The sequence below is a fragment of the Dysidea avara genome, chromosome 13, assembly GCF_963678975.1.
Source record: "Dysidea avara chromosome 13, odDysAvar1.4, whole genome shotgun sequence".
Classification (NCBI taxonomy): domain Eukaryota; kingdom Metazoa; phylum Porifera; class Demospongiae; order Dictyoceratida; family Dysideidae; genus Dysidea; species Dysidea avara.
Window position 1 is genome coordinate 14677057 of NC_089284.1, and position 13698 is coordinate 14690754.

Genomic DNA, 13698 nt, shown 5'->3' on the forward strand with positions numbered 1-13698 from the left:
GTTGACATTTGAAGTGGCATTATATAATTGCTTTAAATCAATACTTTATAAATTGTCGTCATTATACAAAGTAATGGATGATCATTTTCAGATGGTGTACGTACTCTGCACTACAAGAAAGTGGTGAGCTAAAATTAGCAAAGAATGTGTAAATTTTGTAGCAGATGGTGTAACTCTTGCTACAATGGTTTATAGCTAGCTATATTGTGTCATGAGCTCAGTTACTTTACTGCAGTAGTTACGTATGTCAACATGTGTGTATGGAGTCAGTACTGCAAGACTAACAGCATTTGTTTATTTTATACAAAAAAGCTAGACTTTTATTTCAAGGAATTCAGCCAAGCATTAGCCATCAATATTGCAGGGAAATGAATTCACAGTTTGAATCACGATTACTGTAGTCTTGCATAGCCAGATCCATATGATAACAAGACACAGAACTTGAAAATGTACAAATTTCTGTGTAATTACAATAATAACCGAGACACAATGGAAAACAAGTCAGCTCTCACCATAGCTATGCCAGGTCTTGGAGAGTTGATCTACACCATTTGCACTACTGACTTTCCATATGCACAGCAGAAGCTATTCATCTTCATCACCATAACTCAATTTAACACCACAAGTATAGCTTACATTGGACGGTACTATACGAGATGCTCAGTTCTACCCCAGTTGTGTTGAATCCTCCCCTATTGGATACGCCATTACAATTACACATATTGACATGTGTCAATTATATGACATCAAAGAAAAAACTGGTAGCTCACCATTATTTTAGTGACTACCATATGGAGCCAATAGAATGTAAAAGTAGAAATCTGTGTGCTGCTGCATACATGTGCACAGCTGGAAAATACATTACTATTAAACATCAATACAAAAAGCAGGTGCAAATTAACAAAATGCAAATCCTTTTTTTCTAAAAACATACCACACTGGTAGTAAGATTGAACTTGTAATAAGAAGACAAATGCTCATCCACCGCAAACTCTGGTGATATAACATTAGGGTCACAAATAAACTGCACATCGTAATAAGTGCCAGAATTTCCACCATCATATCGTAGAGTAATGTTATTACTGTCATAACTGATGAAGGTTGAACTGATACCTCCCAAGACAGTGAAGCTGTCATGATCAAAGTAGAGATCTCCTTTACATGCTGACACCCCGACACATTGCCCCTTATTAGTTTCTAATTGGATCCCACTACAAGGATTGTAGTAGTATACATATCCGTCAGTTCCAAATACCTTAAAAGGTGCACTTGGGTTGTCTAGTTTGTGTAGACTAATAATTTGACCTGTTTCACGTACTTTACAAGAACATGAGTCAATCTGATTACACTGCTGAATAGGTGGTAAAGCTGGAGTACCACATTCACCTGGACAAGCACACACACTGTCTAAACTCATGAAATATTCATCTTTCTCAGAGCCTTCAAATCTAAAATATGGTTTATTCCTTGCACCTCGGTCACAATTGAGATGGACGGTGGAAGCTTTACCAGTCTCAGTATTGCTGTATTGAATAGCTACACTATCACCATCTGCAATAAATTTGGTGCTGTTCGAAAACCCCAATCCGGTATTAGAGTTACTATATTTCCCACACACAGAGTTACCATCACAATCTGGAGAGGTCACAGGGGAGCAAGGGTTGTACCAGTAAGTCTCTGATGATGATATGCTGTCTTCCATGGGAGTGTCAGGATTATCTATTGAATGTAAATTAATCACTCCAGTACCATCGGACATTTCACAACTACATGAGTCCCTCATTATACATTCCTTCTTAACAGATGTACACTTCCCAGGACAGGCACACTGCGTGAACAACTTAAACTTATAAAACCGGATTGGATATTCACTGACAAATTCAAGTCTGCCGAGTACTTCATTTGCGTCACACACCAGCTCAACTTCCGTTGTTCTGTTATTGTAACTGGGTCCACCTGATTGATACATGATAATCACTGAACCATTTCTGTACACAAACTCAGCACTGTCAATAGTACCCAGGTTGAAGGTAGACTGATAACCATCAGTCATTGTTTGACACATGGACACATTATTGCAGACACTGTAACTTCCAGCAGCCACAGAGAAGCTCACACAAGGATTATAAAAGTAGTTGTAGTAATCACCATTATCCTTAGAGGATGCGTACTCGGCAAATCTTGCTGTAGGTTTACCACTGACCAGTGGATGAAGAGTGATGATGCCTGGATTCCTTACGTTCCTCAACTTACACGAACATTGGTCTATTTTATCGCACCTTGGTTTGAAAATAGACTCTCTTTCACCCCTAACGTTGCAGGTGAACAGCACCGCTAGTACAACCAGAAATTTCAGCATATCGCACACGATATCGCAGATATTGCTATGGTAATTTTATCGATACCTGCGCAGTTCCCACGCCCACTTCTTAATCACATGTTGATCACGTGTCCTCTCTTAAAAGTTTATTTGCAGTTCAAATGATCAGCTGTCTTGAAGAGGAAGATGCTTAGCAGTCCACTGTTAATGAGGACAAGTCTATAGGCGAGGATCTGAAGGAACAGCTCTCTGTGTGGGTTTTATCCTAGCCGTGTGTGTGTGTGTCTGTGTCTGTGTCTGTGTGTACAAGACCATGGCGTATATACATAATTTATTATCATAGATAATAGATTACTTAAGAGTAGAGTATATACTCTATTATCTATAACATTATACATAGTTACGTAAGTTAACTATTTATGATGTTATAGATAATAACTTAAGTGAATATGGTACCAGCCAGCCTCTGTGAACAATCTGTTGAATTTTCTTGCCCTGGCACAACTACCTCCAAGTCGCTTGTCAGGAAGATGCTGGATGCTGCTGCTGCCTGTAAAACTATTACTTCCTCTCAGAGAATTTTCTTAGCAAGAACATGCAAAGAGTGGGTGGACTCAGCCAACCTTCAGGGACTGTGGAGCAGGCCAAAGAGTGAGGGGGCCAGGCCAGCTGTAAGTTGAAGACCAAAAAAAAGGTCACAGCCTGCTGACAATAGCTGCTCTCCACCAACTATATCTCCTTATTTATAACTACACATACGTAGCTAAGTAACTTGCTACACTGCTTCCCTGAATACTATGACTGCTCTATTAGAGTATCCAGATCCTAACTGTTCTACTAGAGTAATTTGATCTTTTCTTGTAAATGGTGTCCCATAAAAGTGGGGGGACCATGCCCCCCATCTCCACCACCTATGCCAACCTTACTTAATTAACTGTATTTTGTATATAGTTTATTTTTGTAAGTACACCTTCCTTACCATGCCCATGCAAGTTCCTTTTGTGGTCCTGTTTGGTCCGAGGATTTACCTGCCATTATTTATTTTTGTTTTTGTACACTTTCTGCATCATTTAATAATGATGGTTCCTTCTTCATTGCCAGTTTCCACATGGTTTACAGGGGCGGATCCAGAGTTTGGAAAGGGATGGTACACTTTACTGAACAGTTGAAGACAAAAAAAAAAAAAAAAAGGTCAACAACAATAATGGCTATCCTTTACCAAGTGTATATACTATAAAGTATATAAAGATCCTTATTCAGATCCTCATCCATAGCTTCATAGTTAAACTACACTTCCTCATGTACGCTAGCTGTGACTGCTTTATTAGAGTGATTGGTGATTGATTGCTCTATTAAAGTATCTCAATCTTATATGCATTTTTAAAAAGGGATGGGGGGGGGGGGGGGGCACCCCCCTGGATCCGCCACTGGTTTATATTATTCCTTAGTTAACTTAGACCATTTGCTTGTCACAGTTAGCCTCAATGTGGGTGACTTCCATAATGCACAGTATTGTGCCACCCAGGGCTGCCAACGGGGTAGGGGAACTGGGGCATTTTTCCCTGGGCCCCACAATATAAGGGGCCTCATACAGTAGTAACTGTCCCACAGTTACCTTATCCACACATAGCTACAATAAAACGAATGTAGAACAGTGTAAATTTTCCTTGTAGACTCGAAGATACATAAGAAGTCTCAGTATAAAAGATACTTTCCAAGCTCAATGAGATCCATAATAATGCAGTGCAACAGTGGCAGCAAACCATTACTCGCAACTATATTAACAGTGTAACTTCTGCACAAGATCAAGATACTTGAATAGAACAGTTATCCTAATACAGCAGTCAGGCAAATATTCAGTCGTAGTAACTGTTAAAATCAATCTGACATAAGGCACAAAAATTTCCTACATTGTATGTATTTGGCAGAAAGCTTGCTTTAAAATTCAAAGTTGAGATGCTCTAATACGACAATCACCCTAATACAAAAATCCAATAAAATATTTATTATAATTATAAAGTGATAAAGTATTAAAATCACTCTCATATTTAATCTCAGAGGGACAAATTTTCAGAAATTTTCTGGGAACATTCTCCCAGACTCCCTGGCTTGGCATGCCTTGCATGCCTGTCAATAAGCTTATCAGTTGGTAGCTAGCGGTTTGCTTTTAGTTGTAGTCAGTTGTAAAATCACTCTTGTATTTAATCTCAGACAGTCTAATTTCAAAACTTTCCTGGGATGATGCCCCCAGACCCCCTAGATTGGCATGCTTTGCATGCTAAAACTGTCAATAAGCTTATCGGTTAGTCTAGCTAAGCTTTTTCTTGTAAAATTGCTTTTATATTCAATCTCATAGAGATTAATTGTCTAAATTTACTTGGGGGCATGCCCCCCAGCTAGGCTTGCATGCTTAAACTCATTAATAAACTGTTATCAGTTAGTAGCTAAGCTTGTTCCTGTAATGTCCTTTTGTCTGCTTTTCCTTATTGAAAATTGTGGGTTATATAGGAGCCCCACATTCTAAATTTTCCCTGGGTCCCCTAAATCCTCTCAGTGGCCCTAGCAACAAAAGAGAGCAAAGGAAATTTTTACCGTAAGACCTGCATGCTGTAGCTGAAATGGTGAGCAAACAGATGCATGTGTGTATGAACAAAAGCATATTGATGTAAATGAAGAGACCACCGCTTGATCATCTGCCAGCTGTTGTGTGATGATTGTGTCACAATAATATTCATGAAGTGTTAAATACAATTAGTATATAGGTAATAAAATAATATTACTGCCTGACACAGTACCACAAGAAGCCACTAACTAATGGAGAATGAAAAATTTGTAATAAAGCCAACTGGCAGAGGACTGAAGTTTACCACACTTTCTTATAGGCATAATACATTGTGATAGTTAATTTTCTTTTTATAAGATTCCTTTATGCAAGCAAGCATGTTATAGAACTTCCATCTTCGTACTGTAGTATGTAGATCGCACAATAAAACAATAATCAAGGTGTTTAGATAAGTAAGGTTCAATGAGCAAGGATCTACTTGTAGTATGTGGCATGTAACTGTATGATATCGATGTTCTTGTCCAGGATTAAGTTTTCAATTCCACCCATCACTTCCATGAAAGATTCACGATAAGCAACATATCAATGCATATAACTGCTACACAATACATTTAAGTGCCATGCCGCACGTTTTGTCACCAATACATATAACCGCTATTCCAGTTTCCAGTGTCACCACATGCAATGATGTCTTGACTCCAGTGGAGGAAAGAATATGTAAGGCTTGTGCCATCCTTGTTTACAAAATCATCAAAAACTTAGTATGTATACATACTTTACCACCAGATAACCTCAATCTACAATGCACACGACCTCCTCGCTATATCCCAACCTGCTTTACTAGAACAGATTATCTCAAATTTTCATTCTTATACAGATCTATAACCCTCTAGAATTCATTATCCAAAGGTACTTTTTGACAAAGACCCATAGAATAAATGACCTAAGAACAATACTGCAATCAACTAACATTAGACTCTATTTAGGCCACTCCAAATGAGACTGTAGTTTCCCGTCCTGGTGTTTTCCTTATTCGATGCAGGCGGGAGGCTTATTATCATTATTCATTATTAGAGATGTGACTGCTCTATTAGAGTATCTCGATCTTGAGAGGATTTCAAGGTCATGAAAATGGCTTCTTTGCAAGTGAGCAACCACCAGAACCATTCATTTTTAGGTTTCACTGTGCTTTTTAGCAATGCAAAATAAAAGGCTCCATGAGAAGTTTCCAGAAAGCAGCACAGGAAGTGGTTTTGGAAAAATAATGACAATATTGACATGCAATGCGGGTGCCTAGACGTGATGCGGGCGGAGGACGGGAAACTACAGTCTCATTTGGAGTGGCCTTAGGCTGTTTTGGGTGGGTAATAAATCTCATATACTCCACCTTGTTTTCTAATATACTCCACGCCTTCAGGCACAATATAACATGCTCAAAATCCGGTTTGTCCAATCGCTATGCGTTGTTTACGTGCGGTGATTTAACGAGCGCGATTATTTTGTCACGTGAGGATGTATAGTTGCCATGGCGCTAGTATTATCGTAAGAAAACCAGCCGCTTTAGCCGAGCCTACAGCAGAAACAGCCGTGGATGAGGTAAGTAATCTGAGTGTAATATGAAATAGAGTCTAAAGCAGTTATACGGGCACAATGTGGAGTCTATGAAATTTATAAACCCGAAGGCCCGGGCTGTAGCGCACGAGCAAAGCGAGGGCGCTACTAAGGGCTTGAGGGTTTATAAATTTCATAGACTCCACATTGTGCCCGTATAACTATTATTTAATTAGAACACAATACTGTAACATTAATCAGTCCAAATTATTGCAGAATCGTCATTGTATGACGGAGCAATTACAAATAAATAATACTCGAGATAATACTAATAAGAATTTTAAAATCAGGGATACAGTAATATCCACTAGTATAGCTATATCTGCAGATGTACGTAGGCAACCCCCTACTGTTTGTATGATCCCTAATCAAACTTAAAATTCTTAATTCAGTTTTCCTTGTTTACTTTTTGTAAGATTATTAACTGGTGAACCCACACATATGGCATCAAAAGAAAGGATGGCACCAGAAGTAGTGTTTTCAACTGAACGCACACCCCAACTATCATTTACTGGCTCAAAAGTGAAGTGGCCATTAAGCCCATTATGCTTCACTTTCAGCTGTGTTCAGCCCATTACAAACGAAGAAGAGTAAAAGAAGAGCCTCTGCAATAAAATCCAGTCACCATGAAAAATATGGAAGACTTCCGTGCCCCAATTATCAATTACTGACTCAAAAGTGAGATGGCTTTGCTTTCAGTTATGTTCAGCCAGTTGCACAGTGCTGGTTACAAATGAAGAAGAATAAGAGAAGCGCCTTTGCAATCAATCCAGTCTCCACAAAAATATGGATGAATGTATCATGCTAGCTACAGCAAATTGCAATACCAGAAATTTGAGGTCATGGGCCTACTAATTAAAAATTAAATTGACATACAGTGTTGTATTGGCAATACATCTCAAATAGCAGTGTACAATGTCCGCTCTGTAGTGAAGGTAATGAAATTAGAGTTGCACCGATAATCGGTTGAATTATCGGTAACAGCCGATATAAGCTAATTTTACAAGTATCGGTATCGGCTACGAAGCGGAAATAATTTGCCGATTAACCGAAACCCACAATCAATTGTTAATGACGGCAATGAACAGGTGAAAGTAAAGAAAGAAGGTGGTGAATGTAGCAGTAAGTGGTTGTAACTGTTTTGGCTTGTTTGTTTGCACAAGTATGGTTGCAAGGCTATATAGTAGGCTGTGTATATTTATCGGCCGCCCACGCAATTAGTTGATCAATCTTCACAAAGGGTCTGGAGTCCCACTAAAAACATTGTTTGATAAGCTGTCTTAGTTGTTTTATAACTACTTGGCTTCCTTTTCCATGAAAGGAGTTAGTTGCAAAACTGTAGAAAAATGGTAAAAGTCTGCCGCCCACGCAATTAAGTACATTGATATTACAAATGCAGTTTATACACATAAACTTTAGGTGATTTTCTGCTCCTCCTCTCCTGTTCTGAAGAATTGAAGAATATCGGTAAATATCGGCATATCGGTTACAGGAATAGGCAAATAATCGGTATCGATAAATGTGAAAAAATACATATCGGTGCAACACTAAATGAAATATGTATAAATAGAGGCTAAATGACCCATTTGGTAGGATTGAAGTCCGTCTACATGTGGCAATACAGACTATGGTTCAGTAGGCCCAAACGTATGGGTTTAACATACAATAAACTCACTCACCCTACGAAGTAGGTTGAATCTGTATGTAACCAATCATTTTCACCTTATTATTAATGCGTAGGCTAAAACCTTCGCTAAATACAGCCATCTACGTGTGGTTCCAGGCCGTCCATAAATGTCCAGCGATGCTCCAACAAATTAGAAACTGCTTCAGTCTTTGACGTATTGCCTACGTCATTCGTCATTAATAGGCAAATCCAGCACTGACCTTACTTAGAAAGCTCAATCCAACTAATTATAGGTGTTCTGTTTTCTCCAGCACGTAAACTACGAAAGTAGTAGCTAGCTGAAACCGGCGCCAAATGAGATAGTCTACTTTTCAGGGTATATTAAAAATCACATACATCGAACTAGAAAATGCTTGTAATAAAATCAGCAGATTATGATGGGTGTTCTTTTTTAAACTAAGGAGTTTTGAGCATATATGCACGTACACAGTGCAAAACCTAGAGCATGCTTTAGCATGCTCTCGTCTAGGGGGGTCTGGGGGCATGCCCCCACAGAACCATCTAAGGTTAAATCTGGTGTAAATTTGGACCAAAAATTGCTCGACTAGTTATGCTAGCGATAATAACAAAGCAAAACGACTGAAATATGATGTGATAGACCAGCTTCCTACAGGACAAGACACTTGTGGCATACGCGTTGTGATACAGACTACATTATAGTCAATCAACTCAATTAATTTAAAAATGCAATAACACACACACATGCATGCACATTATAAACAATCATCAGTTTAGTCAGTGACTTGTGGCTTCCGGATGAATAGTTTTGTATAGACGAGCTGTAGGCTATAAAGGAACATGTACTTGTAAATTACAACAGAAATTGAAAAAAAAAAAAAAAGAAACAAACAGTTTATATCTCACACCATGTTCCTTAACTGAGAAAGTTTAAACAAACAAACAGTTATTTCGAGTATCCCTTTGATGTGGTTAACACTCTAATTTATGAGGTATAAATGTGCCATGATTAAACCATGCACACACAGACACAGACACACACACACACTACATACACAGTATGGCTTTTAAAGTGTACTAAGTGGAAGCAAATTTTGAGGTTAGTGCAAGATAATATTGTGGTTAGGGACTAAATGGCTTCAAACCCTTTGGAATGTGTTGGTTTCAATCATTAGACATTTATTCCAACATATGCATAGCTTTAAAAACATCGCATTCAAAAGTGATTGTATTATATGAATATTTTACACCAGTTGTCTACACTAATGCACACGACCAAAAAATGTACTAAATTTCTGGTAATGGACACCTTGGGCTGTCAGCAAAAATAAATGGGACACATAAAGGAAGTCCATGATATGTGCATTGTATGTGTTATGCCAAAAGGCACCTGTCAGGTCAAAGCATGGCACTTTGGATGTTAGTCTCAATTGGTGTGTGCTGTAACTTGTGGTCTTGTACAATGTTGGTTACTTTCCAGATATAGCACTGAAAAGTTATGATCTTTGTACAGTTACTACTCATAACAAGAATGTGTATAATGTGTACAGGAAATAATGACATGGACAGTTTATTAACCAGCAAATCCAAACAATGTTACCATTTGAAGTGCCCCACAAGCATGGAGAATTTGTTACTTTAAAAAAGACTCATTATATGACTAATAATAGTTAATTTGTGTATTGTGTTGCTATGTATTTGTCATGTCTTGTATGTTCTTCGGTTTTGTACTTGTATATCTGTATGTGCTTCTGTGTACTCTGACATGGAAGAACAGCTATGCCGAATGTCATGAGTTTAAACCTAAATCAAATCAATCAAATCAAGCAATATATTGTTACAATTGTTACAATATAACATGACATGACTCCTTTGTTATGGTTACAGTTGTTGATGCACTTCTCCCGACACAGCTGACAGTATTACAACTTGTCCTGTTGAAAGATGACAATTTTGGAGGGATGATCTCAGCTTCTGGATCACCAACATTCAATAGTATTGATGTCATTGTGTGGACCCTCCCAGTTCATACTTTCAGTGGTCACATTGTTGCAGGACAAACGTAATTACCTGCTCCAATACGAATGCACTTTACATTAAGATCCTTGTCTAAACATTCAACTGGAAAACATAAGAGCAATACTGCTTTCCTATTATACTGTGTACATAATTATGTGAACCACTATTTGATTTCTTCAGGAAAAATTTACTAGTTACACACTGCACAACAGTTATTTTAGTAGTGTTAATTGTACAATTATCACTTTTCAACTTAATTGTCACATGTTTAGAACAGCAAACCTGTCATGCTTTTTCTGATCACACATAATCAGCCTACAGGGCCAGTATAAGCACTATACAGCAACTACAGCAACAGCCATAGCAGGTTGTTCCTATTTGAAAAGTATATACATATAGTCAATATCTCGGTCAATATACTTTAATAGGGATCTCTAAATGAACAATCATAACACTCATGTTGTTGCTTTGTTGTTAAAAGACCATCCCAATTTCTGTGTAATCTCATAGTCACTTGGCCTAATCTGCTATTTTCACCAGCCCTGGCTCATGATTGTATGTTTGCAAGGTAACATGTAGTTAAACTCTCCGTGTGATACACTATAGTATGTTCACGTTGAGCTGAATCCTGAAAAAACAGCTAAAAATTGAAAGTGGATTTTTTCTCAACAGAGTTAACATTTCAGCCAACCAGATGATTATTAGCAAAGGTGTCAACAACAGACACATATGGTTTGGCTCCATTACAAGTTTGGGAAAGGGCTGTAATGGACACTGTACTTATATGGCTTCCCCAAAGGAAATGTGTTGTGAAATTTTGATTGGCTGTAAATATTATGTCAAACATTTGACCAACAAGATTTTGAAATATTTTTAGCGGGTCAAGCAGCACTACAAATGAGCTAAATATTGTGTGTAGTTGCATTTAAATGTTTTTGAGGATTCAGCTCAACGTGAACATACTATAAAATACCAAACATCTGCACATCAGATTTCCTCCCCACTCCATGCAATATTATTTACACAAAACTATGAAGGCTTTAGGATATCACATGATACAGTAGTTTGGCTATAGCTAATCACTTAACCTAATTTGAGGCACTGATCCAGAAAGATATAGTATAGCACCAGCATTAAAATGTATCTAGCTATGTGCTTATATACTGTACAATAAAATAGAAGAGTACACACACTCAGTATACATGTGCTTTGGCATGCTCTTGCTAGGGTATGTGTCTGTGTCCTGTATCAAGAGGTGGTCAAATTAAGCTAAACCAATTCCTACAGTAGGTGCTCCTCCTGATTATCACAATTACAATGAACTTTAGCAGATTAACATGCACTGCACATAAAAGAGCACTTTATAAACTCTATGCCAGTTGTACATTAGTATCATGAATCTTGGCAGTTGACACAATAATTATGTCTTTGTGATGCAGAAGAACCTGTTCTTGAAGTGTTAAGCACAATATGTAATTACCACCTCAGAATATTTATTTCATGATTTCAGTAAAAACTGCTAAATAATCTCAAATTTTTCATAGGGCAGCATGCTGTACTTTATGGTAAATCCTCTGCAAGTTTTTTTTCACAAAGTTACTGCAGAATATACCCAACATATAAATAAAACATTAATAACGTCATTGCATGGCTGAACTCATTCTCCTTATTTAACATTAGTAAGACAAATTAAAATCAGTTTGGAGATGCCCCTAGTTTACAAGTAAACATAACATTGTTACCAAGTTGGTATAGTGAGAAGAGGGCATAGTCATGATCAGTATTTATATTGAGATTAGATCTTTATAGCAATGTATGTCTTGCCAATATATAAGTGAACGTTTTTACAATTACACAGTAATTATAGCTCTGAGCTAAAATAAAAGCAGAATTCAAAACATAAACAATGTACAAATAACTTAAGACAACTTAGTCACATGTACAATACAGCACTGAACAATTACAGCAATGTTAACACACCACACTAGTGGTAAGGTTAAACCTGTAATAAGAATTTGAATACTTGTCCATCACAAATTGTGGCACAATGGCATTAACATCACAAATGACCAGCACATCATAATAATCTACTCCACTTCCTCCATTGTATCATTGTGATATTATCATAACTGATGAAGGTTGAGCTAACACCACCCAGTGTAGTGAAACTGGCATAATCATAGTAAAGGTCTTCTTTACATGCTGATACTCCGACACAATCTCCTCCTTCAGTGTGTAGCTGAACTCCACTACAAGGATTGTAGTAATAGGTGTACCCATCAGTTCCAATTGTTTTGAGTGGTGCACTTGGGTTGTCTAGTTCATGTAGGCTAATAATTTGACCTGTTTCACGTACTTTACAAGAACACATATCGATCTGGCTACACCGCCGAATAAGCGTTAAAGCTGGAGTACCACATTCACCTGGACAAGCACACACACTGTCTAAACTCATGAAATATTCATTTTCCTTGGAACCTTCAAACCTAAAGTATGGTTTATTTCTTGCACCTCGGTCACAATTGAGACGGACGGTTGAAAATTTACCAGTCTGAACATTACTGTACTGGATGCTTACACTATCACCATCTGTAACAAATCTGGGACTGTTCGAAAAACCCAATCCAATTTTAGAGTCACCATACTCCGCACACACAGAATTACCATCACAATCTGGATGGAGGATAGCAAAGCAAGGGTTGTAGAAGTAAGTCTCTGATGACGATAAGCTGTCTTGCATTGGTTCAGTGACATCCATTAAATTTCGATTTGTAACATCAAGTGAATGTAGATTAATAATTCCTGAACCATCTGACATTTCACAACTGCACAAGTCCTTCATGACACATTCCTTCTTGACAGGTTTGCTGCACTTCCCAGGACAGGCGCACTCGGTATAAAGTTTGAAATGGTAAAACCGAGTAGGATTTTCATCAACAAATTCAAATCTGCCTAATTTTTCGTCTGCATCACAAACAAGTTGAACTTCAGATGTCCTGCTCTCATATTTTGAACCACCCGATTTGTACACAACAATCACTGAACCATTTCCGTACACAAACTCAGCACTGTCAATAGTACCCAGGTTGAATGCAGTTTGCAATGTCTGACACATGGCCACTCCCTTGCAGTTATTGTCTCGATCATACTTCTGATTGTTTGGCAGTGTGAAGTCAACACAAGGGTTATAGTAAAAATTAAAATTTGACTGGGTGTGATCATGGAAGACAAATCTGGGTGCATGGTCTCCATTCATCAGTGGATGCAAATTTATAACGCCAGAATTCAGCCCGTCTTTTAACTTGCACGAACATTCGTCTATTTTATCACACGTTGGATTAGGTGGATTGATCTCAGTAGCGCAGCTCTGGCTGCAGAAGCACGAAACCGCAATCAGAACGAAGAACCTTATCATCTTCCTGAGAAATTTCGTTTGCACAGCCAATGTCGGGATGATCGAAATCAGCAAAGAGTCACTACCCACAGACGAGGACAGCAATTGAGCAAGAGGTCACGAGGCATCTGGCGCTTAAATTTAGA

General features: G+C 38.0%; 2 protein-coding genes across 2 annotated transcripts; both read right to left on the reverse strand.

Moving 5' to 3' along the window:
• Window positions 1-822: 822 nt before the first annotated feature.
• Window positions 823-2415, reverse strand: LOC136242637 (uncharacterized). Its single transcript, XM_066034082.1, has one exon. It carries the CDS (start codon window positions 2357-2359, stop codon window positions 923-925), a length of 1437 nt encoding a protein of 478 aa, XP_065890154.1. The 5' UTR covers window positions 2360-2415; the 3' UTR covers window positions 823-922.
• Window positions 2416-11958: 9543 nt separating this feature from the next.
• LOC136243235 (uncharacterized) lies at window positions 11959-13682 on the reverse strand. The gene has a single exon (XM_066034751.1). The coding sequence runs from the start codon at window positions 13571-13573 to the stop codon at window positions 12236-12238; it is 1338 nt and encodes a 445-aa protein (XP_065890823.1). The 5' UTR covers window positions 13574-13682; the 3' UTR covers window positions 11959-12235.
• Window positions 13683-13698: the final 16 nt, after the last annotated feature.

Coding starts and splice junctions, on each gene's coding strand:
- LOC136242637 (XM_066034082.1), bottom strand. CDS start 2,359: ATGCTGAAATTTCTGGTTGTACTAGCGGTGCTGTTCACCTGCAACGTT.
- LOC136243235 (XM_066034751.1), bottom strand. CDS start 13,573: ATGATAAGGTTCTTCGTTCTGATTGCGGTTTCGTGCTTCTGCAGCCAG.